The following is a 27,559-nucleotide window of genomic DNA, read 5'->3' as shown; positions in this document are numbered from 1 at the left end:
CGCGGGAAGTTTCCTCGCCGTTTCACGCGCTTTTGTTTCGTCCGGAGACCCCGAGAGCTCCCCGGGGGGCCGGGGATGGCGTGGAATCGCCGGATGAATTTATGCCCAAATCCGGACGAAAACGAGGAACCGGGGGCGCGACTGGGCCGAATTTCGCCGTCCGAATGAAAAAAACGTCGTTCGAGGGTCTAGTCAGGAAGAGCGGAGATGCTCTTACACCTATACATATACTATATATTGTGACATTTAATCCCCTTGTAATACAACGAGCATAATCCCTAACACTAGTAAACTCTACTGTCGCTGCCGTGTGGAAACGGCTGGCTGGCTGAAGACTCACATGGGTACCTCACCCGGTCTTTGGTTCATTGGCGAGGTCATGTCGCGGGCACCACCACCCAGCAGTGGCCATCTCCAGGATGGGCCCGTGTACATTTATACGAGCCCCATACGTGTCAACACAGAGACCCTCGCCTCCCCCTCGTTTTCTACTACTCTTCCCAGCTTTTACTCTGGGTAGCTCCATTCCTCCTCCCACACCCCCACATCAAACACCATGGCCTCGCACCACCTCGTCCCCGCCGCGGCCCTCCTCCTCGCCTTCATCCTCACGCCTCCATCAGCTGGCCAGCAGCCTATCGGCCAGTTCTGCGGCAGCAGTGCCAACTTCACCGCCAACAGCACCTACCAGGCCAACATCCGGCTCCTCAACGCCACTCTCCCCAAGAACGCCTCCTCCTCACCCAATCTATTCGCCACCGGCACCGTCGGCACCCTTCCGGACATCGTCTACGCGCTCGCTCTCTGTCGCGGCGACACGAGCGCCGCCAACTGCACCCAATGCGTCACCACCGCCTTCCAGGACGCGCAGCAGCGCTGCCCGTACAACAGGGATGCTACCGTCTTCTACGACCCCTGCGCGCTCCGCTTCTCCAACCAGAACTTCCTATCCTCCACCGACAACGACGGCAGAGTCCTCGCCTTAGTGAACACTCAGAACGTGTCGGCGCCGGCCAAGGTGTTCGACGCCGCGGTGGGCGCCCTCATAAACGCCACCGCCGTTTACGCGGCCGTGAACTCATCCACGCGGTTCGGCACAGGGGAGAAGGGCTTGGGAAATTTCGACAAGACAAACCCAAAGATCTACGGGCTCGCGCAGTGCACGCCGGACATGGCCCCTGCCGATTGCCGGACCTGCCTCCAAGGTATCATCGCGATGACGGCAAAGGGTTTCAGCGGCAAGAAGGGTGGCCAGGTCCGAGGATTGCGGTGCAGTTACAGGTATGAGCAGTATCAGTTCTTCAACGGGCCTTCGCTGCTGCAGCTCCCGGAGCCATCCCCAGCTTTAGCACCATCACCGTCCCCAGCGCCAGCGAACATGACGCCACTGCCATCCAGAGGAGGTAAGCCCAGAGAAACAACTTCATCTTATTTGCTCGATTCATCATTCTTCAGACAAAAGTAATTCCGCAAAGGGTTCAGAGAGAAAGCTGTGAGGTCAGATCTGTGAAAAAACGAAAACGTAAGGTGGACTGGATGGTGTACTATTTTAATTCGATTCTAATAACATTATAGACTGTCAACACCAACGAGGGGCCTTTTTAATTAGTGTCAGCTCTGTTTGTGCTTAAACTTGGGAAATGCACTTTGACTCATAGGATCATTTGCTCTCATTATGTGAATCCACATTTTGAAGTATCAAAAAATTCTAAACTAAATTTTTACATGTACATCTAAACATTTTATGTTGGTACACAAATTTTCAAAAAAAGAAAAAAAAATTATGTGGCTCCTGGAAAAAAGAGAAATTTTGATGTTGTAACACGACTACATACAACACATTTTTTTGTCTTTTTTATACATACCACACAAAATATTGTTTTTACACGAAAAATTGTGTACGAACATAGAATGTCATGATGTACACAAAAAAAATTATGTAAAATTTTTAAATATTTTTTAAATTATTTTTAATTATTTTATATAATGTGAGCATTTGCTCCTATGAGCCAAAACGCCACCTCCCTTAAACTACTCCTATCTTCTTCGGAGTTCTTTATTTAGTGTAATAAAGAATTCAGAAGCAACCTGGGCGAAGTAGTAAACGCCAGAAAGATCATTCTCAAGAATCAAACTTTAGAAATTTCCGTTGTTTGATCTTGACTTGTGCGCAGTCCCGTAGCTATCGGTTGCTTGACTGGACAACATGGAGAATTATACCGAGTCCTAAGTCCTGGCTGATTGCTAGCCACACAAACTCTCCTGCAAAGAGTGCGCATTGGAACAAGAGCACTCTTCCATCATTAAGCCTAAGTAGGACTAAATTTTGACGAACAAAATATCTTCTTTGTCTTCTGGCGTGTGGGCATGAGCACATGGCTGTTTTATTTTTTAGACATGCCAAATAACATGGTTTATTTCAGAGTTAGTTGGTTTCATTTTTTTTTCGATAAAAAGAATATATTAATATCGAGAGGTACCAATTACACCTAGCCTCTGCAACAACGCAATACCCTAATGGTAGTACCGATGCGCACAGCCAAAAAAAAATACTAAGAAATACTAAGAAGGGTGATAATCAAAAGAGCTACAGTTATTTTTGACACCTCCTCTTTTTGAGAGAATATATTTCTTAGAACTAGCACCGTGGCCCTTGTCGTCTTTAGTGTTTCAAAATTATTATGGAAGAAATAACTTAATATTATTAATAAATATACATATTATACGGTAAGAAATAAAACAATTGTATATCAACTAAAAACTGATGTTAAAAATTGATATAAAATCATTCATGCATATTTGCTTCATGTCTTGTCCGCGTGCCAGGTCCTAGTGGTTAGCTTCATGTTTCGGCTCAATCTGCTTATTTGCTTTCACCATTATATTGAAAAAAAATCTCTATGGGTACAAAAAGCAAACTAAATCTTTCATAGCTCTAGTTTTAAATTGCACATGTAATTGTAGCCACTAACTGTAGATCTACACATCCCCCGCAAAAAAATATCTACACATGCCGATAATTTTGATTAAATGGATCGACGTGGTGATTTAGATAAACATCTTTCTTATTTTTAGTATAACACCATAAAACTAAATATTAAGTAATATCATGCACATGCTAAAATACAAAGAGAATTCTTCCTTTCAACTATTATAATTGTATAATACAAATAGTTTTTTAATAACCAATTTCCTAAATATTTTGATGACTTCGATGATTAAAATATATTTTAATACTAACTGATTTACGTACCACTGTAATTGTATTTAATGTTACGGATGTCGACGAACAGCTCCTTAAACATGTCATCTAGAAAACATTAATAAGTAATATCATGGACATGCCAAAACCCATAGAGATTTCTTGCTTTGGGTAATTTTAAAATTATTACTTTTACCAATTTCTATGTTACTTCTGTTTATTTTATGAATTAAATTATATTTTTGGAAGTAATTTGGTATGTCGACATCATCTATAATGTCATAGACTCAAACATGTGTTGCATACGCATGTTAGACGGTCATCCGCATGAGATATTAGCTTTGAAGCTCAAACCATCATTTTATTGAAGTAGAGCTATGGTTCTCATATATTATTAATATTATGGTATTTGAAGTAAATTGTAGTCTCAAAAACTATAGGTACTACTGTATGTGCTCTTGGCACCATAAAATAGCTTGCAGTATCATGGTACATTAATTCTTAATAACATGTTGAAGTTCACTAACCTCGATTATATGTGAAACAAATATAGAGATTGGAAACATGAATAATAGAAATAGATATATAATCACGAAAAAGTTATAATCATGTGATACTTATTTATGTAGTAAGATGTCCATACAAAGAATAACGTGGAAATTGCATCTCGGAGACTTATGTATTTAAAAAATGTATTTTTTTAGGAAATATACTGATTTATATATGACACTCCAAAAACATTGAAAAACATCTAATACGGTGTTCCTATAATTCCAAAATAACCTCTTAGAGTTCTATAACCTTGCCTACATGTAAAAAATATTTAATTAGTTAAGTGAAAATAGCATTAGACTTACAATTATGAAAATAGTTGATAATCATCTTGTTTCTATTTCTGTAGTAACATACAAATGAACAATATTATTTATCATGCATCTTGATACCTGTCTATATAAAATTCCAATGTACTTTTGGGCAAACTGAATTTACAGACAACTCTCAACGGCATGATAGTATTACACGCATAATGTGATGTTCGATTAATCAATACGCAACCCTTTAAAATAGTTTAACCTTGATTATATTAAAAAACTACTGAATTAAAAAAATTAATCATCTCAATGTAGGAATCTGAAATAATGATAATCATGCAATTTTTGTGTAGAAGAATATATAATATTAAATCCCTTATGTATTTCCGGACGAAAGAGAGCGCAATAGCGTAAAGAAAACATATAGCGTTGTTTTATTATTCACTCGTAACCAACATGCACTAATATGTTGTTAATATATTTTCCATATGCTTGTTAATTAACCACTCACGCATGTGCGTGGCAAGATGTGAAGTCAATGAAATCATGGTTTTCTACATCTTTTTATGGAATAAAAACAAATGCTTTTATCACGTTCCTGTGTCACAGACTTTAGTTCTACTTGCTAAAAACTGTGTTTTTCTAAGAAATCAGCAATGTGTGTTTCAAAAAAAAAAAAAAAAAAAAAAAAGACCAGCTTTGTTAGCGTGCCTAATAGACTTTTCCCATCTCCCTGGCAAAATAACATAGTTAGCCTGGTAACCCTTCTGTATTTCTCAATTCGAGAAGTCAAGACTTAAAGCTTTCAGCACTATGAAGTATGAACATCAAAGATAGTAATGGTCTTTCTCCTGATGATCTCTTCGGAATTATCAACATAGGAGCTTCATGATTTAAAAATGTTCTACAAAAGGCAGATTCATCTTCTTTAAATTCTTGTAGAATTCTCCTCGGTGTGCCTTGTAATGACTCGCGCCTTTTGTTTACAGGAAGCAAAAGCAATGGAGCTGCTAGAATTTTAGCCATTACACTGCCGATAGTCGCTGCAATACTGGCTTCTATTGCCATTTGCCTTTGTCTGCGGAGGAAAAAGAGCAAATCGGTACGAAAGCCATCAGTATCATGTAAGTCTTATTAGCTAGTTCCAAATCCACCCCTTTAGACTAATAGGGCCAATCTTATTATTCTGTTCGTTTCCATATGACAGTGGCATCATTTTAATATGAAAATTTACATTCACGCATAACACCATTATGAAAGTGTCTTTTCTCTTATGATAGATCCAACCAATCCGGAGGACGTAGAGAGTATTGAATCACTCATTCTAGATCTATCAACTCTGAGAGCCGCAACAAATAACTTCGATGAAAGCAATAAACTCGGTGAAGGAGGGTTTGGTATTGTTTATAAGGTGCTAATTATATCTTTTTTACATCGAGCTTTTATCCTGTATTTTAATATTCTACTAGTAAATAAGTATACCCATTTGTACAGGGAATCCTTCCTGGCGATGAAGAAATAGCAGTTAAAAGGCTATCACAAAGTTCTCGACAAGGGATAGAGGAGCTGAAAAATGAGCTTGTTTTGGTTGCTAAGCTTCAACACAAGAATTTAGTGCGACTTGTCGGTGTTTGCTTGGAAGAACATGAAAAATTACTTGTGTATGAGTACATGCCCAACAAAAGCCTCGACACCATTCTTTTTGGTAAAGTTCCTCATCTCCACTTTGCAACAGTGAAAGAACAAATAAAATATGTTGTGGCAGTTCTAAGGTTTGTTTTTCTGTGTGGCAGATCCTGATAGGAGCAGTCAGCTAGACTGGGGAAGTAGATTTAGGATAGTCAACGGGATTGCTCGGGGATTACAATATCTCCATGAAGATTCTCAGCTGAAGATAATTCACCGGGACCTCAAAGCGAGCAATGTTCTGTTGGATTCTGAATTTATTCCTAAGATTTCAGATTTTGGCTTAGCAAGGCTCTTTGACAGTGATCAATCAAAAGATGTCACCAACCGTGTCGTCGGAACCTAGTAAGTCCTGGTGACATTTGCCTTATAACATTTTTAAAATTGCACTAGTCCATAACATAATGTTGTTATTGCAGTGGATACATGTCCCCAGAGTACGCTATGCGTGGGGCTTATTCTATTAAGTCCGATGTGTTCAGCTTCGGCGTTTTGATTTTAGAAATCGTTACAGGAAGAAGAAACAGTATCTCATATGACTCCGAGCAGTCTGTAGATCTCTTAAGTTTGGTTAGTATTTTGACTGTTACAACTTCAGCTGTTACAGAAAGCTGCACTTAATAACATCATCATAATATTATTATTATTATTATTATTATTATTATTAATATACCTACGTAATGCAGGTATGGGAGCACTGGACAATGGGAACAATTGTAGAGATCATGGATTCGTCCATGACCAGCCATTCTCCTGGAGACCAGATGCTGAAGTGCATTCACATCGGGCTTCTATGTGTTCAAGAAAACCCAGCAGATAGACCGCTGATGTCGGTCGTGACTGTCCTGCTTAGCAGCAGCACTGTGTCTCTCCAAGCTCCATCTAGGCCAGCTTTCTGCATCGAAAAAAGTGGCGCTAACGACTCAGACAATCATACGGAGCCATACCGAGGAAATTCAGAGTCGACAAGCCGGTTGCCTATGTCACCGAACGAAGTTTCGATCACTGAACTTGAGCCGAGATAAATCTGAGTGATGCTGAGTTCATTTTATATGCCATTCTCGCCAAAAGAAAAATATAACAATTTTTTATGTAGGGATATGCCTTACTTCATACTAATCCATTTCAAGGAATAAGGTGCACGCGCATTTCAAGATGAACTTTGACCAAACAATTTGAGCAATAAAATCTTAATTATATTATATGTAGTTGGTATCATAGGATTCTTATTGAAAAGAGTTAAATCCATCAGTAGTCATGGAACTTGTTGAGCAAAATCAGTTTGGTCATCGTACAACAGAAATACAAATTTACGCTCACTGAATACGCATTGGAGCTTCACACACGGTCACCGCTCTCGACATAGAGTAGTATTTGTTGACGTGGCGCTGAGTGGGACCCACAGTCAGGTAACATAGCAGGGAGATAAGAATACCCTGCTAGAGGCGGGCGTTTTTGCAAAACTGTCATCCCCTTCCGTGTCTCTCTCCAACGATCCCCTTTTGGCCTGAGCTGCTGGCAGCTGCCGCCTCGGCCGATGCCGGCCGTCCCAGGCGCCGCCGCTCTCCGGAGAGGCTCTGCCTCAACCTCAAATGGAAGGAGAACTCGCAGGTGCTCTACAACCTCAACAACTCCCACCCACTGGAGTTGCTCTCGCTCATCATCCAGTGGCTACCGTCGGAGTCCCTGGCCGCCGCCTGCTGATACGTCTCCGACGTATCGATAATTTCTTATGTTCCATGCCACATTATTGATGTTATCTACATGTTTTATGCACACTTTATGTCATATTCGTGCATTTTCTGGAACTAACCTATTAACAAGATGCCGAAGTGCCAGTTGCTGTTTTCTGCTGTTTTTGGTTTCAGAAATCCTAGTAACGAAATATTCTCGGAATTGGACGAAATCAACGCCCAGGGTCCTATTTTGCCACGAAGCTTCCAGAAGTCCGAAGAGGAGACGAAGTGGGGCCACGAGGTGGCCACACCCTAGGGCGGCGCGGCCCCCCCCTTGGCCGCGGGCCCTGTGGTGTGGGGCCCTCGTGCCGCCTCCTGACCTGCCCTTCCGCCTACTTAAAGCCTCCGTTGCGAAACCCCCAGTACCGAGAGCCACGATACGGAAAACCTTCCAGAGACGCCGCCGCCGCCGATCCCATCTCGGGGGATCCAGGAGATCGCCTCCGGCACCCTGCCGGAGAGGGGAATCATCTCCCGGAGGACTCTACGCCGCCATGGTCGCCTCCGGAGTGATGTGTGAGTAGTCTACCCCTGGACTATGGGTCCATAGCAGTAGCTAGATGGTTGTCTTCTCCCCATTGTGCTTCATTGTCGGATCTTGTGAGCTGCCTAACATGATCAAGATCATCTATCTGTAATTCTATATGTTGCGTTTGTTGGGATCCGATGAATAGAGAATACTTGTTATGTTGATTATCAAAGTTATGTCTATGTGTTGTTTATGATCTTGCATGCTCTCCGTTACTAGTAGATGCTCTGGCCAAGTAGATGCTTGTAACTCCAAGAGGGAGTATTTATGCTCGATAGTGGGTTCATGCCTCCATTGATATCTGGGACAGTGACAGAAAGTTCTAAGGTTGTGGATGTGCTGTTGCCACTAGGGATAAAACATTAGTGCTATGTTCAAGGATGTAGTTACTAGTTACATTACGCGCAATACTTAATGCAATTGTCTGTTGTTAGCAACTTAATACTGGAGGGGGTTCGGATGATAACCTGAAGGTGGACTTTTTAGGCATAGATGCATGCTGGATGGCGGTCTATGTACTTTGTCGTAATGCCCAATTAAATCTCACTATACTCATCATAATATGTATGTGCATGGTCATGCCATCTTTATTTGTCAATTGCCCAACTGTAATTTGTTCACCCAACATGCTGTTTATCTTATGGGAGAGACACCTCTAGTGAACTGTGGACCCCGGTCCAATTCTCTATACTGAAATACAATCTACTGCAATACTTGTTCTACTGTTTTCTGCAAACAATCATCTTCCACACAATACGGTTAATCCTTTGTTACAGCAAGCCGGTGAGATTGACAACCTCACTGTTTCGTTGGGGCAAAGTACTTTGGTTGTGTTGTGCAGGTTCCACGTTGGCGCCGGAATCTCTGGTGTTGCGCCACACTACATCCCGCCGCCATCAACCTTCAACGTGCTTCTTGACTCCTACTGGTTCGATTAAACCTTGGTTTCTTACTGAGGGAAACTTGCCGCTGTGCGCATCACACCTTCCTCTTGGGGTTCCCAACGGACGTGTCAACCACACGCATCACCTACTCCCACGAGATCGTACTCGGTACCCACACCGACGACTCCCCCAACCACTTTATGCTCGTGGTAGCCGTCCTTCCGCTTCCGGTACTGGATGCATAACGGCTGTTTGAGGTAATGTCGTGCCAGATGCTCATGTGTTGTTTCTTATAACAGATTAACAGCACTACAGTTTAGTGAATTGGTCAAAGGGCAGTAACCATACTCCTAATGCTTTTGAACACATATCAACATATAGAAAATTAGTTGTTTTCTTGGCTGCTGCTACTGGCGCATCCATTTCTTCATCCTGTTGCCAAATTGATGACATGACTAATTGTAGAAACCTCTGCTAATGCCCCTGGATCCGCTAAAAATCATGTTATACAAGTTAGAAAACAAGATGCCATTTATTGGAGTATAACACGGTCTGCAAGAGAGATTATGTTTAACAAACATAATTGTTTGTACCATGACCATAGAGATTGTCTTAAATAACATGTAATTTTCTGAAAATTTAAAATACATCACCAGGAAGCCCAAAAGCAAAGCAGCCAATCAATGCACAGAAGTACACTATATCAACGAGCAGGCCAATACAGACCACCGAACAATCAGCTATTGACATCTCTGACATTCTAAGAAGCTATGCTAACCACTTAACCATATGCTATTTTCTAGAGATGTATTAGCGGTTTTTATCTGAACTATGTTACTCTGACCATATAGAACTCTGGAGTTAGATGATTTCGTGTATCCTGACGATGTCATCTTGTAATAAATTTTCTTGAAACCATGGAGATTACACCTTTCTAATTTTGCTCAGTAGCTTCCTAATTAAGGTTGTTCTTGAAACCATGGAGATTACTCGTTAAGTGGTACCAAGAATTCTTACTCGTGCTTGTTCATGCTATTTTAGTTTGGTTCTAATCAAGAAGCTGAGGTTGATTTGCTTGGTTTGATCTTATACTGCAGTAGAAGTTCTACTGTAGAGATTCTATTGCATTTGTGATTATATCTGAGACGTTGTTATTAATATTATTTTAAGTACCTCACAGTTTTGGCTCAATTCAAATGATGTAGTATCTCAGAATAGTATATATCATCTTTTTGCGGTGAAGCATTATATCTTCTAGTATCCAGCGGAGTTTTGTGGCGTATTGTTTAAGACCATTATATGAGCCATTTTGTATCTTCATAGTACAAATACTTCTTGTTTATAGTATCTTCTACATTTCCAAACTTATTCACACATTATTTCCATTCTGTAAAAAATTTATTCATTTCGAAACTATCTTTTTCACTTGTCAGATATGAAACCATCAAGAAAATCTCAGCAATGCTCAAGATCGAATTGCAGATGCAACACAAATGTTTAGACTGTTTACTGCAGATAACATGAAGTATCGAGCATTTTATTAGTGAGATCATCTCACTCCACTGAACATTTTAGATCGACTTGCAGAAGCTGAAGCTTCAATCTGTTTAAATGAGTTTCAGACTTTTTAGAAGAGCTGAAACATGTGTCATTTGGTAGCCTGCTTGATGCATGTGTATGCTGAAACAAGAACTGAATCCTTCATGCTATTTATAACCTGATGCGCACTGCTCGTCTTGCATATCCTGTTGAACCAGACAGGGCTAGGGTTAGCCGTGGGGGCTCAAGCAGGTGCAGGGCAGCGTCGAGAAGAAGGGGAACCGGAGGAGGTTGAGGCGGAGCCTCGCCGGAGAGCGGCGGCGCCGGGGACGGCCGGCAACAGCCGGGGCGGCAGAAGTCGGTGGATCGGGCGCATCGCGAGGAGGGAATCGCTTGAGAGAGCCAGGGAAGGGGACGTCAGTTTGCAAAAACGACCTCCTCTAGCATGCTATTCTTATTTCGATGTGAAGTTACCTGGTAGGGGGTCCCACTCAGCGCCACATCTGCAAATACGATGCAACGTCGCAAGCGGTGACCGTGTGTGAATCTCCCATGCGTATTCAGTGACTGTAAATTCGTATTCTGGTTGTACAATGACCAAACTGATTTTGGGCAACAAGTTCCATGACTAGGTATGAATTTAACTCTATTGAAAAATACTTTCTAATGATGCTAATTTTGAACCAATTTTTTTTATATATTTACAATAATTTTTAGTTAAAGAAAAAAACACGCAAAACAAAGACGCTTTATTCTTTAAAACGGAGATAGTAATTCATATGTTGTAATATCCCAGGTAATGGGGTTACAAAAATAGAGGAAACAAATGTGTGCATTGCATTCATGCATAGAAAATCTGGGGAATTTTCGCGCTTTAGGGTAAAACAGTCACAGTAACTGAAGTTTCACTTGATCTTGGTGGATGAAGTAGCTCATCAAGTCAAGCGCTATAAACCTCAATGTGACTTTGTTAAAACCTTGTTTTGGGTAGAGATGATTTGATCTAAGGGGTTAGATCAAATGGAACTAATAATCAACACAACAACACTTCACTCAATGATCAATTGCTTGACCTTATAAAAGATCATAATATGGCAATCCTTGTCATAACATATGAACACCAATTCAATTACAAACCAAGTAACAATAAAATGGAGAAACCATTCTTGACTTATCTTTTCCATGTCTTAAACTAATCCATGATCCTACCATGAACCTCATGGTATTTATTTTACTTCATTCTTGGAAACATGACATGGAGATCGACTCTAGAAATATATATTCTTCTCTATTCCAAATTGTTAAGCATCCAACCTAGAGAGGTGAGAGTTCTATTATAATTATTAGAGAAGCAATAAAAAATCTTGAGCTAAACCTTGGATATACATCCAAGTATTCAAATCATCATCTCTAAGAGAAACCCTAGGATATTATCCAAGACAATTCCTAGAGAGATAAACCATTTATATTTAACATAGACATTGATGATCACATCAATCTCTATAGAGCCTAACCTCAGGTTAATATTAAAGTCCTTCCAAAATGAGTGAGACCATTCATACGAATCCCAGCTTTAACTATTTAAGAATAAAGGACAACCTTTGAACTAAAGTGTGAGGAATAACCATTTCATCTTGGAGTGGTGAGATAACCTAATATCACATGGAATAATACCATCTCCATGAATTGATAAAGTAAGGAGGAGACTAATCCAACTAAGTTAACCAAGTGGAATCTTAGCCTAGATATCTAAGTAAATATTAGGAGTACACCATAAACCCTAGAATAAGCCATTCCTATATGAGAGAACTCAAGTTATGGAGTTACACTCAAGATAGTTGAGGCAACACCTGGATTTGAGGGAGAGAACTATTCTTATAACCAGATGACCATGTCATCATTGTTTGAGTAGAACCCTAGCAGAATACCTCTGGCATTCTCCTGGGATATAATCTAGTGAGACAACCAGAGTCATGTACACCCAAGTAATTATAAGAGGGGTATCATACCCTAGCTGATCCAGACAACACTTAATCTTGGGAGTGAGAAACCAAAATTCATCAGAGATACCTTAGGAAGTCCAACCTTGATCATTATAAATTGTGTAATGATCATAAACCCTAAAGAACTTGAGGTTAAGATATTAAGAACAAGATGATCATATATAATATATGATCATGCTTTGGAGATATGTGAGGATAAGTTAAACCTTAATAAGATAAGTAGATATCATTCACTACAAGAAATTATAGGGAGGTAACTAATAAGCAAACCTAGGCTTATATCCCAACCTTAACTTGTGGACCACATGGTGATCATAAGTAGAGTTCTACCACATCTGCATTCCACTTATCCTTCACCTAAGAAACATAAGAAAACCTTATAGTAAAACTCCATACTTAATATGGTGAGAAATCATCCATTCATATGACCAAAGTTAACTATAAAAAGAACTATAACCACTTTAATTACTTTCTTAATAGATTAAGGATATAAAAGAAGTTGATAGAATTAAGATGGAACCAATTCTCAAATCCTTAGTAATTAGAAAAACACATAAGATATGAACCAAGTAACCATATTACCATGGTTAGGGGGAAATTAAAACCTAGCAAAGGGCAATATGATGTTATCTCATCTCTACAACCTAGAATTAAATCTCAACCCTAGTTTGTGTATCACTTGGGTGATCACAAATAAAACCTAAACCACAATTAAGATTCAACCCATGTGTCATTAGGTAAATAGTATTTGAACCCTAGATTTGCACATCAAATAAATCATATGCTTCAATTCTTGAACATAAGAAAAACCTTGTGCTACATTATATGGTTAAACCCATATGTGTAGTGATCAACTATTTATCTTTGTAACCAAGATCAACCATGATGGAACAATACCTACCTTAGATCCTTTCAATGATAATAATAGTGTTAACTTTACAAGGGGGTTGTAATGGAAATCATAAAACCCTAATAGATTTAATGTTCACATAAAATCATATGTGAACAATCAACTTCTCAAATAGAAACCAACTCTTAATAATAACCTCTGAAATACTTTGAGTTGCAATTATCAACTCTCATAAATCCTAACAGAATTAATTCACAAGAAAAAGGAAATTAAAAATGAGAATTTAAACCCATGCCTATTTGCTATTATGAACAAGCCACAACTATGCATTATAATCCAATACAAAATATTTGTTTCAAATAAAGAATGGTGTAATAGTCCTTGCACTACATCTCAATTCAATTAACATAACAAGAACCCTGCAACTCAAATTTGAATTTAAATCAGATTCAAATAGAAATTATAAAACAGAAAATAGAAAATAGAAAAGAGGAGAAAAAGCATACCTGAACCTTACCTGTTCGTGGCAGCCCACCAGCAACCCAGCTGCAGCCCACCAAGCAGCCCAAAACCAGCCCAACACCACGGCCTGGCCCAGCCCACCGTACCCTTTCGTCAAAAGATCTGGAGAGGAGGGTCGTCCTCATCCTCCCCGTGTGCTGGAGGCCACCGCGACGCCGTGCTTCCTTTCTCCCTCTCGCTGGCAGCCTCTCCTTGCTCCAATTCGTGACGAGGATCGGGTTCCAGCGCAGTATAAAAGCCCTACGACGAACCCTAGTCGAATTCTTCTTCCTCTGCTCCGTTTTCTTTCCCTGCCGAAACCCTGGCCGCACCACTCCACCTTACCGCCGACGAACGAGGCCTCCCAGAGCCAAGCTGAGCACACCACCGTGACCGCCGTCGTCTACAAGCTACGCCCACGGGAGGAATCGAGACGAGGTGCCCGAAATCGACGCCAATGAGCTCGTCTGCTCCGACCCCGGCGACACCAAATTCCGGTGAACCAGACCACAGCGAGCTTCTCCGACCTCATCATCGCGTTCCTGGTAACCTTGCGCATCTCCCGAGCTATCCATTGCATCCTTGCGCGTCCCGTAGCTCGAGTTTGCGTGTTGGCCAGAGCCCGCCGCCACGGTTGGTGGTCGCCGACGATGTTCCGGTGATCCCCCGCGAGAATCACGACCACCATCGTATCAGTGAATCAAGGGGATTCGAACAATACTAGTCACGCATGCTGGGGCGCCAGAAATCGGCGGCGCCGCCGCGTCTTTGTTCGCTGGCGTTTAGCAAGCGGTGTGGTCAAATGGTCGGTCAAACTTGACCAGTCATCGCTTGCGTGGCAGCCGACGTGTCACTGACCCCACAGGTCAGTGACTAGGGTTAGGGTATGCCACGGTAACAAAAGTGTTGTTCATTTAAATTGAATTCCAGAAAATTGCTGCAACTTAAAAAAATTATAGAAAATTCAATTTAAGTCAGAAAAATATAAATTCGATATCAAAATGATCCTAAAAATAAACTCTATCCCATAAAAATATAAAATGAAATTTTTATTTTTAATAAAAATTCAATTATTTAATACTTGTTAATTAAGCCTTTTCTTTTAATTCAAAATGCAATTAAAATTCAATAATTAGGAAAACTTTCTAAATTAAATAAAACCAGTAAATAAATAAAGAAAACATTAAAATTTACTTTCTTTATTTGTTAATTTGTTAAATCCTTATTAGAGGGATTTAAACCCTGATTAATAATTATCTTAATTATTATCTCTTTAAAAATAAGAAAATACCAAATCAAATATTATTTTTAATTCAAAATTATTAATAACTTCAACTCTGCAAACAAGTTATTAATTCAAGAATTTTAAGGTAATTAGAAAACCCTAGTTCCATAAGGGAGAAAACTAGAAACCTATCATTTTATGAGAAACCCTAAAACCCTAACTCCATTAGGAACCCTAGTTCCATTATTGCATGTGAACCCTAAATTGCTTCTAACCTAAACCCTAGGTTAGAGCATGTGATCATGGTACCTTATTTCAAAGCATAGAACCATAGTAGCAACTAAATACTTGTCTTGACCACATAAAATGTAGAAGACCTATCACTAATATATGGGTATCCCATGTGTTCATCCTCATCAGACCTAAGTAATCTAGTAGGGTCAACCAAGTGTAAACCCTAGATTCTATTACCAAAACCATCATCCTCAACTATCCATGCTTAGCATCACACCATTGAGATGAACCCTAGTAGCAACCATACCAATTATTTACATTACATTCCATACTCCACTAAACCCTACTAGTGTGAGATATTTACGAACCATCCTATTAGGAACCAAACATTCTTTACTTAGAAAACTCAAAGGTAAACCTTAGGCAACCACAACCTTAAATGTAATACTTCTTATTATTTAAGAAGTATGTTCTTCAAAAGTTATTCTTTTGAAGTAAATAGGAAGTAGTCATCAACCTTACCTAACAGGACTTATCAACCCTAGCTATCTATTACCATTAAGATACTTATGCTTCACTAAAACCATACAAGCCCTAGTTATTAATGAATCCAACTTTGTTGAGATCCATCTAACCTTACTACAGAAATCAATTAGAATTATAGTAAACCAAAGAACTCCACAACCCTAATTATCATACTTGTTCTTTATTATAGAACATGTTCTTCAAAAGTTATTCTTTTGAAGTATATGATAATTAATCATTAACCATGTCATATAGTGCTAAAACCAACCACTATTCATTACATGTTAGGATTATACCAATTGTTATTGTTGTGTGCTATTAATATCATTGTTATGATATATTGCAGCACCTGTTTATGATACCAAGCAACCAATCCTTAATAAGAACCTTGTTTGTGAATCACTCTAAAAGTGCAACACACCCTGAACCAATTATTACAACTCACTGATCCTAAATCATCGGGGGTAGGTCACGCTTAGAGCGATTGCATCAGATACTTATGCATAATTGCATCTTTGCCAATCTTTTGGAACATCGTCCTTACCGGACGATGATGCTATTTCAGAATTTGGAGTTATTACGTATCGAAGACCTTGTCTGCATAATCTTGCAGTCAAGAAAGGCAAGTTCATCACTTGCTCATGTCATTTGAGTATCTTTATCAAATTACTTGCAAAGTACTATGATTATCACTATTGCATAAAAACCAAAACCACTATTTTCATAACTATGAATATGACTATGTGGTTGGCAATGGAACCATGGATTGTGTTGATATGGTGGAGGTTCCATTGCAAGGGTTTATATCCATCTAGGATTAAACAACAAATGTCGTCCAGTGATTCTTGTGCCGTAATACCCGTGTTAACTATAAGATCTGGAGTGGGACGGAATAGTCAATCGTATTTCCACCTCTTGTACATCAACGAACGCGCTTTACCGTAGCACACTTGTCATCTGTCGGGGCAAGCGGTAGGCTGGGGAAGCCATTGAAGTCCCCATGGCTTTGTCCGTAGCACACTTGTCGCCGAAGTGCAAGCGGTAGGTTGGGGAAGCCATCTAAGTCCCCACGGTATTGCGGTCTATGAGGGGTTGCATCTACCGGCGAAGGAGTTTGGTTTGATCCCAGACTGTCGTCGTGGTCGGGGTCCACCCTGAAATACGGGAATAATGGGACCGGCGAGGACCCAGGGTCGGGGGTGCAGCAAAGGGTGGGTGTGCGAGGTAGCGGAGGAATATGATTGGCTATGACCTTATACCGGGCCTCACACCATAGGAAGTGTGGACAAGAATGTACACCTGGTTGGCACCAAGGATAAGAACTCTTATGGGTAAAGCAACACACCTCTGCAGAGTGTAATTAATCGTGACCTGTCACTCCCTGTTCCGGGATATGGAACTGCGAACGCGGACGGAAAGGAGCTCCATGAAGTTCTAGTAAACCGGTGAAGGCTGACGGACATAGTTCTTCTGAATAAAAGCAACCTTTTGAAGAAATGGTTATGAAAACCTGCATTGGTATTAGACTTTCTGGTCTAATGCTGTAGCTAGTGCATTAAACACCTCTTTCCTATAATGAACTTGTCGAGTACGCTCGTACTCATCCCACTCTTAAATCCCCTGCTTAGATATGGAGGCATCGAAGGAGGATCTAAAGTGCAACTTGAAGGCCGATGAGTCAACAACTACTTCAAGAGACAGGACCCTGTCAGAGGAGTCAGATACCACATCCAACATGGAGAAAACCTAGTTTAGCCATAGAAGGGAACTAGCTTCCTAAACCTAGCTCCTATTTAGCTAGAATCTATTCTTAGCCTATATAGCTAGTTAAAAACTCTACAAATAGAGTTCGTGATAGGATTAGACTACGAGTCGTTCTTCTAGAGTTATCTGCAGTTTTACCTCATTGTAAAGTAGGAGGCTGTGCTGATCTTATGTAATAGAGTCAGCTCCTCCAGCTCAGCTAGCAACACCGAGTTGGCGTTGCCGACATCTTCAAGAGCTTCATTCATCTTGGCCGCTGCATCAGTTTCGGCAGCTTTGAGGGCCTTAGCATGATCAAGCCCCAGCTGGATGAGCTGGGACTTGAGCTCCTGGTAGCTGGTCTTCTGGGCGCTCAGCTCCTCCTGATGCCGCCGGATGAGCTGGTCCTTCTCCCCTGCAACCCGAAAAAGAAGGTGTTAACAAGATTGTGCTGGTAAAGATGAAAAGAAAACCAAGTTAACAGGAGAAAGGAAAAATTGTACGTTGGGCGGCAGCGAGCTGCTCCTTGAGAGCCTCAATGGAAGCTTCCGGGATCACTGTTAAGCAAAAGTTATAAATATTAGAAGGAAAAAAGGTTTCCGGTAAAAAGATGCCGGTGGTACAAAAAATTACCTTGGCACTTGTCGTGTGCCTCAGCGAGGTCCCGGTGTTCCCATAGGAGCTCCTCAAAGAGGGCCTTCCGAGCGTCAGCCGTGAGCTGTTCAAGAAAAAGAGGTTAGTTAAGTTTTGCGCTAAGAACAAGGTTCTTAACCCGAAACTCGGGGACTGGCAGTGCTAGTTTCGCGCGTTTTAAGCTAAGTTTTGGGCTAAGAACAAGGTTCTTAACCCGAAACTCGGGGACTGGCAGTGCTAGTTTCGCGCGTTTTAAGCTAAGTTTTGCCCTAAGAACAAAGTTCTTAACCCAAAACTCGGGGACTGGCAGTGCTAGTTTCGCGCGTTTTAAGCTAAGTTTTGCGCTAAGAACAAGGTTCTTAACCCGAAACTCGGGGACTGGCAGTGCTAGTTTCGCGCGTTTTAAGCTAAGTTTTGCCCTAAGAACAAAGTTCTTAACCCAAAACTCGGGGACTGGCAGTGCCGGTTTCACGCTAAGTTTTTAAGTTAAAGTTTTGTGCTAAAAGCTGCGCTCTCACCACAAAACTCGGGGACTGGGAAGATAGACAAGAGAGAAACCGGCATGAAACTAAAGAAAAGATAGAAAAAATCCGGAAGCAAGGAAACCGGTAAAAGTTGAAAAGAGTTAGTAAAGCATACCATCAAGTTGTTCGTGGCATCGTACCACGCGCTGTCAAGCTCCTTCACGGCGCTGCGCCGCATGAAGTGCTCCTCGGAAGACCGGTCCCCAACAGGGTCAGGCGCCGGCAGCCTGTCCTTGCCCAAACCGCGGGTCGCCGGAGTCATATCTGCGGTGTTCCACTTCTGGGCGTAGGGCAGAAGATGCCCCAGGTCCCGGCCCCTGCGCTGAAACTCAGTGATACGGCCAAGCAGGCCGGTGGCCTTCGTGGCGGTATCCCTGGCGGCCTTGGAGACGTGCAGCACCAGGGGCTGCTGGCCGCCGGAAGGGGCGCTGGAGGCCGTCGCCTTCCCCTTGATGAGCTTGGAGATCTTGGGCGGCGGCGCAGTTGGAGCAGCCTTGGAGGGCTTGGTGCGAGGAGCATCTGGAGGTGGCATTAGAATGGTTCGTGGAGAAGGGGGAGCGCTAGGCGCGTCACCCGGGGCGGAAGTTTCCGGCGCGGAAGTTGTCTTCTTTTCAAGGACGGGAGGAGCCGAAGGCTCCGCCCGCCCGGCAGCTTTTTCCTCGGCGCCGATGTTGCTGGCGCCGGTATCCTGGTTCTCTGGGAGGAAGGAAAGATCCTCCTCCGTGCGGTGATCTGATAATGTAGGGGCCGCACGCCCCGAACTTGTTGTGCCCCCCGAAAGGGAGGCAGAGGTGTTGCCGGCACCAGATGGTGCCGGGCTTGAGCGAGGAGGAGGGGTTGAGGTCCTTGCGGAACCTTCAGAGCCCGATGGCCTTGATCCAAGCTTGAGTGCGGGGCTGAGAGAAAGAAGGAAAGATAGTTGGAAAAAAGCAACCGGAAAAAGAACTTGGCAAAAGGAGGCAAGAAAGTAAGAAACTTACCCGGAGGCAGTCGGCATCTGCTTGCGCCCGTAGCGGCGCACGCCCACTTCCTTCTCCCCCAAGGGCTCAGTCCGGAAGCGCTTGGAGGGAGGGGCCTGGCTGGAACCGGCATCAGATGCCGGCAGCTTGTTCTTTTGGCCCTGGGCCATGAGTTTGTCCACAAACTCATGGCCGGCCTCGGCGCGCAGGGGCGGCGCGTGCTCGTGGATCTATAAGTTAAACATAGCTAAGAAAAAATTCGCAAGAAAGCAATAACGGAGAAGTATAAGAAACCGGAAAAGAAAATACCTCAAGCATGGACAGGTCATCGGAGGACCCGGTTGGCTTCGGTGGAGACCGGCCAAGGCGCGCAGCCGGAGTCTTGCCCATCTTCAGGTCCTTCCAACGAATGTAGGGATCTGGGTCGAAGGAGTCAAGGGCGCGCTTCACGCAGATCCCACGCCGCTCTGCTTGGATGAGGGGGAAGCGGTCCTTGGCCTGAAACACGAAAAAAGAGGGTTAACAAGAGCAAAAAGTTACCGGCAAAATCAACCCTAATTGCGTAATCTCTTACTTCTTGGGTCGGAGGGTTAGTAGTGCTGAGGGGAAGGAGGCCCCATTCCCATTCAAACGGCATAGCAGTTTGGCAGATCTGCTTAGCCTTGCGGACGACGTCCTTCTTGCTAAGGGGACGGCCTGTGATCTTGGTGGGATCGCCAGGACCGTACATCTCGCTCATCCTATGCACACGGCGCTTCAGAGGAAGCACCCGGCGCGAAATAAAGGTGCGGATGATATCATCCGAGCAGATGTTGGTCTCCTTCTTCAAAGAGGCCATGAAGCGTACCACCCGGTTGGTTTCGGCATGATCCGTCTTCGGGTTATAGCTCCAATTGGCTCTACTGGGAGGCCCCACTTGGAACGGCGGAAGATCGATGAGATTTGCGCGGCCGTTATTCTTCACATAGAAAAAAGTTCCTTGCCAGGCGCGGCAGGACTCGAGGCCGGCGAACTTAAAGAAAGTGCTCCCTTGGCGGGAGCCGATGATGCAAGACCCGCACTCCACAGGCGGCTTGGGTTTAGGAATTTCCTTGCCCTGAACGGAATTAATCCGCAGAGCAAAGAAGCGGGCAAACGTCTCACGAGTGGGACGAATGCCGATGTAGGCCTCCATGAAGGTGGCGTAGCAGGAAAGGTAAAAGATGGCATTGCCAGGAAGATGGTGAGGTTGGAGTTCATAGAAATTTAAGAACTCCCGGAAAAAAGGAGAGGCAGGAAGGCCGAAGCCACGCTCAAAATGAGCAAGGAAAACAACGTGTTCACCGGGCTGGGGCTCCGGTTCAATTTCGTCACCGGGAATCCGGCAGGTTACTCCTTCCGGAATCCTGCGGGACCGGTATAACCAATCGATCTCATATTCAGTAACATTGGAGCCCATCCAGGCTCCACGAGTGATGGGGGAGGGCTCTCCACCGGATGATTCGCTAGAGCTACTCGTTTCTAAGTGGCTACCGGATGCTTGGCTAAAGCTACCGGATTCTAGATGGCCACCGGACTCTTGAGGGCTACCGGATCCCTGCTGGTTGCCAGAATCGGTATCCATCGGATCTGAAGCCGTAGATTCGCCGGGAGATTGTCTACGCCGGCTAACGGAGAGGGAGGAAGACGAAGCAGAGGAATATTCCTCGCCAGACATTGGTTGGGAGGCGAAAAAACAGAAATCCCACAGTTGAACCCCGCGCGAAGATCTACGAGTAAGAAGAAAATCAAAGAAAAAGAGGAAATAAGAACACCATCGACCCAAGATCTAGAAAGCAAGCAAATGGCAAGCAAAGTGAGATTGGCACTAACCTCGAGCGGCGCAGTCGCTGGGGAAGACGTTCGCCGGTGAAAGAGTGGACCTACTGTCGCCGACGAGCACCGTCGACGGCGAGGCGGAGAAGGACGCGAAGAAGCAAGAATGCAGCGGGCGCGACGAAGGTGCTGCGGAAGATTTCCGCACGACGAGGTCCGGCGGAAACGCGGCGTGAGTTCGCCGGGCGACGGAGCTCGAGCAAACGACGGCGAACGAAGAGCGGCGAAGGCGCAGAGGCGAGGAGCACTGTGCGCAAAGGTTGGGGAATGCGAGAAGAGGAAGAAGAAAGGGCAGTTGTCCTTATAAAGAAGAGAGGAGGTGGGCCGAAAACCGCCGGGCCGCGGCGGTTCGCCTCGCGGCCCGCGATGGTTCGCACCACAGGCCGCCACGTGGCGAGGAAGTACACGCGAGAAAATGAGAAGCCACACGGAGGCACACACGGGATCCAAAACGGCTAGTGGGATCCGCAGTGGTGCATTTAATGAGCGCGCAGGAGTCGAAGCGAAGTGACAACTAACACTGGCGCGACAGTTAACAGTGCGCATGTCACTGACAGGCGCGGGGCCCGAAATATTCTCGACTTCGCCGAGGAAAGAGTAAATGCGAATGATACCGAAGAAAAGAGATGCCGGGAGATGCCTTGCAGGGAGAGAAAAGACAAATAAGGGCAAAGATGCCGGATCCAAGCTCAAAGATGGAGAGATTAAACCGGTATCTTAAAAAACATGAAAACCTGGCATGGTCTGTAGGATAGAATCCGCCAGACTATACCAGCTTCGGGGACTAATGTTGGGGGGATAACCCCCGGTATGCCAAAGGCATGCCAAACCGGATGGTTTGAGCCATCGAGATACCGGTTTAATATTCTTACCGGAAACAAAGGTAGGAGTTTGGGCTAAGTGAAGCTAAGCCGGTATCCCCAAGGGGGTATGCCGGAACCCGGTAAAGAAGATACCGGAGAGAAGGGCCTGTCGGCAGGACTGGTCAAAGATTCTCTTCAGAGCAAGAAGACAAGGATGAGCTAAGCAAAGCGGCTTTAATCAGAGCCCTGGCGCCAAAGAGAGAGATGACGCTGAAAGAAGCTGGAGGACGTCGTTGTCACGATTAAAGAAGACTCCGGCGTCATCTGTGATTAAAGTAGCTTTGTAAAGTAGTTTGTCCAGTCAAAGATGCCATTAGGGTTTCTTGTTCTGTAAGCCACCCTCTCCCCTATATAAGGAGAGGGGGTACTGCCTCATACAAGCGCGTGTCCCCAGAGGAGATTAGACGATAGAACTTGTATTCAAGCACCTGTAACCATGTTGAGATCAATGAAGCTAGCGATCTAGTGAAGAGTTCTTCCTCTTGTCTCTCTTCTTGCATACCGGCCTTTGGTTGTGTTCTTGAGGAAAGCATCTGGAAGTTCATCCCATCTAGTCGCAAACCCTCCCCCGAATCCTCTAGCGTCCATTCGGCCCCAATCTAAGCCATCCTATGGCATCTGCTCGTTCGCCACGACGACAAATGTTGTAATTCTATAGACATACCTTGGACCCGCATATGATTCTGTTGTACCACTCTGAGCGATATAATACTAGTGGAACTATGTTTCATTGGTGTTATATCAGACTTGCATACTACACCATGCAGTGGTATGCTGGGTCACCACAGTTGGTATCAGAGCAAATGCTTTGACCCTAGGATTAAAACCCTTTAAAGGAGACCTATAGGATTGGTAGTGTCTATAGGAAGTTGTCCTAGGTAAACCAAATAATTCTTATTACTCGAGATGGATATTCACTTGAGAATAATCCTGACACACTTGAGTCAACATTTCCTACCTATCCTTCCTAAGTGAAGTTAGTTAGCTAATCCAAAACATGTAGCACATCAATAAGTCCTTAAAACAATAGATGAGTAGATCACAGTTGGTATACAATACATGGTAGTCCAAAGAGAGGATACAACCATAAGGAAGATATCCTATTGGAAGATGTGTACCAACACATGTTATAGTTAAGTAAGAATTACCCAGAACCGTAATAGGAGTGATATCAAGAAATGAAGAGATGTGTATAAGAAAAATATCCTATTAGAAGATGTAAACCAATACAAGTAATGGGTAAGTAAATTATCCAAACTTGTGAAACAACTGATTGTAAGTGATAAAGACAAGTGATATGAGGTAGTATAGACCATGATGAGTTAATCATGGGAGGTAAGGAAGAGGGATAGGAATAAAATATGTCTACTTACATGGTAGAGTTGTTAATCATATATGATTCACCTGAGAATCGTTATGTGATGGACTAGAACAACATAAACACTTAGGAGGAGAACAATAAGAAGCCAGTTGTTCAATAATAGTGCAAGAACTGTGTTCCAAAAATATGGGAAGTGTGCCAAGCACATCATGACCATATGCTTATGGTAGAAAAGCTTAGAAGTATAGGAACTATATCCTAATAAATATGTATTTAGAGTAGCCATGCTAGAACCTAGACATATCATGTGAGATAGTCCTCAACAAAAATGGAAGTTAAGTAGTACTTCCAAAGAAAATTAGGTTAACCTTAGCTATCCTAGACCACTTTGTTTCAAGTTTATCTCATTGCAAATGTGCAATTAAGGTAAAGGTTGAGACAAATAGTAGAATCCCATATATTCGTGCTAAGTATCACGATATAAACCTATCTTATGTGGTGTTATATACTACACATCAGAACCTGATGTTTAGAGATGTCATACTCAACTATTTTATTCAGGCTTACGATGATGTGTAGTATAAGAACAAAGCTGAATCTTATTGAATTTTATTGGATTTTCATTGTTTGACTAGATCCATACATGAAGTTTGACTTTGATATGCAAATGCATGTTGCAATATCAAGTTCTTACTTGATGCTATAGATCTAGAGGGTAATAGTATTCGTGTGAGGAAGCGGCGAATTCTGGAAGATTCCGAAGACAAGATGAAGGTTCATCAGAGAAAGGAAGCAAAGTTGTGGGAAGTAACCACAATACTCTAAAGATAGTATCAATCAAAACTCATGCTTTTCCTCAACAGAGGAGTACTTTAGTACATAAGAAGCATGAGGATGAGAAATATGATGACTATTGAGTAGTAGAAGTAGAACCATAGTCATTATGGAAAAGGGAATGCATGGGAAATCACTTAGGATACTATATTCATAGTGTCAGCTAGTGGTTTTCTTGCAAAATAAACCCTGAAGAAAGGAAGATGACCTATGAAACCATAGCAGATAGAAGAAGACCATAGTTGATATCAGAAGACCACAATTGGTATAGGATCAATACTGCGAGATTAAGTGGAAGATGTCCCGACCAATTGGTCAAAACCTATGATAGAATCCATTTTAAGATAACAAGTAACCACAATTGGTATCAAGTAGTCCATAACTAGATTAATTGTACCAAGAAGTGGTTAACCAATAAAACTTTGTTAGCCAAATAACAATGACATATAATCATTTACACTACAAGAAAAGTTCTGATAGACAACGTCTCAAAATCGTCCGCTAATGGGTATTTTTCGTCGCCTATGGGCCTAACCCGACGATATGGGTTCCGTTGTCGAAACTGCGTCAGGCAAAGTCCTACGACGATTTTTTCGGTCCGTCGCGCTTGGGCGCCCTTCCGCCATGAAAAATCGGACCGTTGCAGAAGTGTTTCCGGGAGCCCGTTGACTGCTGACGTCATGCAAACTGACACATGGCAGACGCCGTTAACTGGCAGTTAACGGCGTTAACCGCTGAAACCCCGTGGTAGATGGTAGGCCCACACGAGGCCTGCCACGTCTTAAGCGGGCCAACCCATTAAGCTTGCGGGCCGGGCCAGCTGACTTAGTTTGACCGGTCAACTATATAGCTGGGCTGGTCCATTAGTTACGTGGGCCGGGCCTAACCTCTAAGGTTGACTGGTCAGAACATTAATGGGCCGGCCCACTAAGCATGTGGGCCGGGCCGAATGCACTCGTTTGACCGGTCAACAGGCAAAAGGGCCGGCCCACAAAACATGTGGGACCCACTTTCATGTTATCGGGCCGGCCCATTTACCAAGTGGGGTCCACCTTAAAGCAAGTGGGCGGGCCCAAGAAGTTATTGGGCCAGCCCAATTAGCATGTTGGTCCCACTTTCCTGCTATCGGGCCGGCCCATTTAGTGCGTGGGGTCCACATTAGATCAAATGGGCCGGCCCACCAAGCCAGTGGGCCGGGCCAAAAGCACAGGTGGATCCCACTTTCCTGTTAATGGGCCAGCCCATTTAGTATGTGGGGTCCACCATATAGCAAGTGGTCCAGCCCAATGATACGCGTACAACACACGTCCGTTGGGAACCCCAAGAGGAAGGTGTGATGCGTACAGCGGCAAGTTTTCCCTCAGTATGAAACCAAGGTTTATCGAACCAGTAGGAGCCAAGAAGCACGTTGAAGGTTGATGGTGGCGTGATGTAGTGCGGCGCAACACCAGGGATTCCGGCGCCAACGTGGAACCTGCACAACACAACCAAAGTACTTTGCCCCAACGAAACAGTGAGGTTGTCAATCTCACCGGCTTGCTGTAACAAAGGATTAGATGTATAGTGTGGATGATGATTGTTTGCAGAAAACAGTAGAACAGTATTGCAGTAGATTGTATTTCAGTATAGAGAATTGGACCGGGGTCCACAGTTCACTAGAGGTGTCTCTCCCATAAGATAAACAGCATGTTGGGTGAACAAATTACAGTTGGGCAATCGACAAATAAAGAGGGCATGACCATGCACATACATATTATGATGAGTATTGTGAGATTTAATTGGACATTACGACAAAGTACATAGACCGCTATCCAGCATGCATCTATGCCTAAAAAGTCCACCTTCAGGTTATCATCCGAACCCCCTCCAGTATTAAGTTGCTAACAACAGACAATTGCATTAAGTATTGCGCGTAATGTAATCAGTGACTATATCCTCGAACATAGCACTAATGTTTTATCCCTAGTGGCAACAGCACATCCATAATCTTAGAGATTTCTGTCACTTCCCCAGATTCACGGAGACATGAACCCACTATCGAGCATAAATACTCCCTCTTGGAGTTACAAGCATCTACTTGGCCAGAGCATCTACTAGTAACGGAGAGCATGCAAGATCATAAACAACACATAGACATAACTTTGATAATCAACATAACAAGTATTCTCTATTCATCGGATCCCAACAAATGCAACATATAGAATTACAGATAGATGATCTTGATCATGTTAGGCAGCTCACAAGACCCGACAATTAAGCACAATGGGGAGAAGACAACCATCTAGCTACTGCTATGGACCCATAGTCCAGGGGTAGACTACTCACACATCACTCCGGAGGCGACCATGGCAGCGTAGAGTCCTTCGGGAGATGATTCCCCTCTCCGCCAGGGTGCCGGAGGCGATCTCCTGAATCCCCCGAGATGGGATTGGCGGCGGTGGCATCTCTGGAAGGTTTTCCGTATCGTGGCTCTCGGTACTGGGGGTTTCGCGACGGAGGCTTTAAGTAGGCGGAAGGGCAGGTCAGGAGGGGGCACGAGGGCCCCACACCATAGGCCGGCGCGGCCAGGGCCTGGGCCGCGCCGCCCTAGGGTGTGGCCACCTCGTGGCCCCACTTCGTCTCCTCTTCGGTCTTCTAGAAGCTTCGTGGCAAAATAGAACCCTGGGCGTTGATTTCGTCCAATTCCGAGAATATTTCGTTACTAGGATTTCTGAAACCAAAAACAGCAGAAAACAGCAACTGGCACTTCGGCATCTTGTTAATAGGTTAGTTCCAGAAAATGCACGAATATGACATAAAGTGTGCATAAAACATGTAGATATCATCAATAATGTGGCATGGAACATAAGAAATTATCGATACGTCGGAGACGTATCAGCATCCCCAAGCTTAGTTCTGCTCGTCCCGAACAGGTAAAACGATAACAAAGATAATTTCTGGAGTGACATGCCATCATAACCTTGATCATACTATTTGTAAAGCATATGTAGTGAATGCAGCGATCAAAACAATGTAAATGACATGAGTAAACAAGTGAATCATATAGCAAAGACTTTTCATGAATAGTACTTCAAGACAAGCATCAATAAGTCTTGCATAAGA

The 27,559-nt window shown here is 43.3% G+C and overlaps 1 protein-coding gene and 1 long non-coding RNA gene across 2 annotated transcripts; both read left to right on the top strand.

The window, feature by feature from the left end:
* Positions 1–479: 479 nt before the first annotated feature.
* LOC127333230 (cysteine-rich receptor-like protein kinase 6) lies at positions 480–6,854 on the top strand. Its single transcript, XM_051359573.2, has 7 exons — positions 480–1,403; positions 5,004–5,138; positions 5,295–5,425; positions 5,509–5,719; positions 5,808–6,045; positions 6,120–6,270; positions 6,387–6,854. Exons 1-7 carry the CDS (start codon positions 557–559, stop codon positions 6,723–6,725), a joined length of 2,052 nt encoding a protein of 683 aa, XP_051215533.1. The 5' UTR covers positions 480–556; the 3' UTR covers positions 6,726–6,854.
* A 2,139-nt stretch (positions 6,855–8,993) lies between these two features.
* LOC127333231 (uncharacterized) lies at positions 8,994–10,565 on the top strand. The gene is made up of 2 exons (XR_007871022.1): positions 8,994–9,106; positions 10,283–10,565. It is a non-coding gene; the product is annotated as an uncharacterized lncRNA (long non-coding RNA).
* Positions 10,566–27,559: the final 16,994 nt, after the last annotated feature.

This window comes from Lolium perenne, chromosome 2, assembly GCF_019359855.2.
Source record: "Lolium perenne isolate Kyuss_39 chromosome 2, Kyuss_2.0, whole genome shotgun sequence".
Lineage (NCBI taxonomy): Eukaryota > Viridiplantae > Streptophyta > Magnoliopsida > Poales > Poaceae > Lolium > Lolium perenne.
This window is presented reverse-complemented; position numbering and strand designations above follow the sequence as displayed.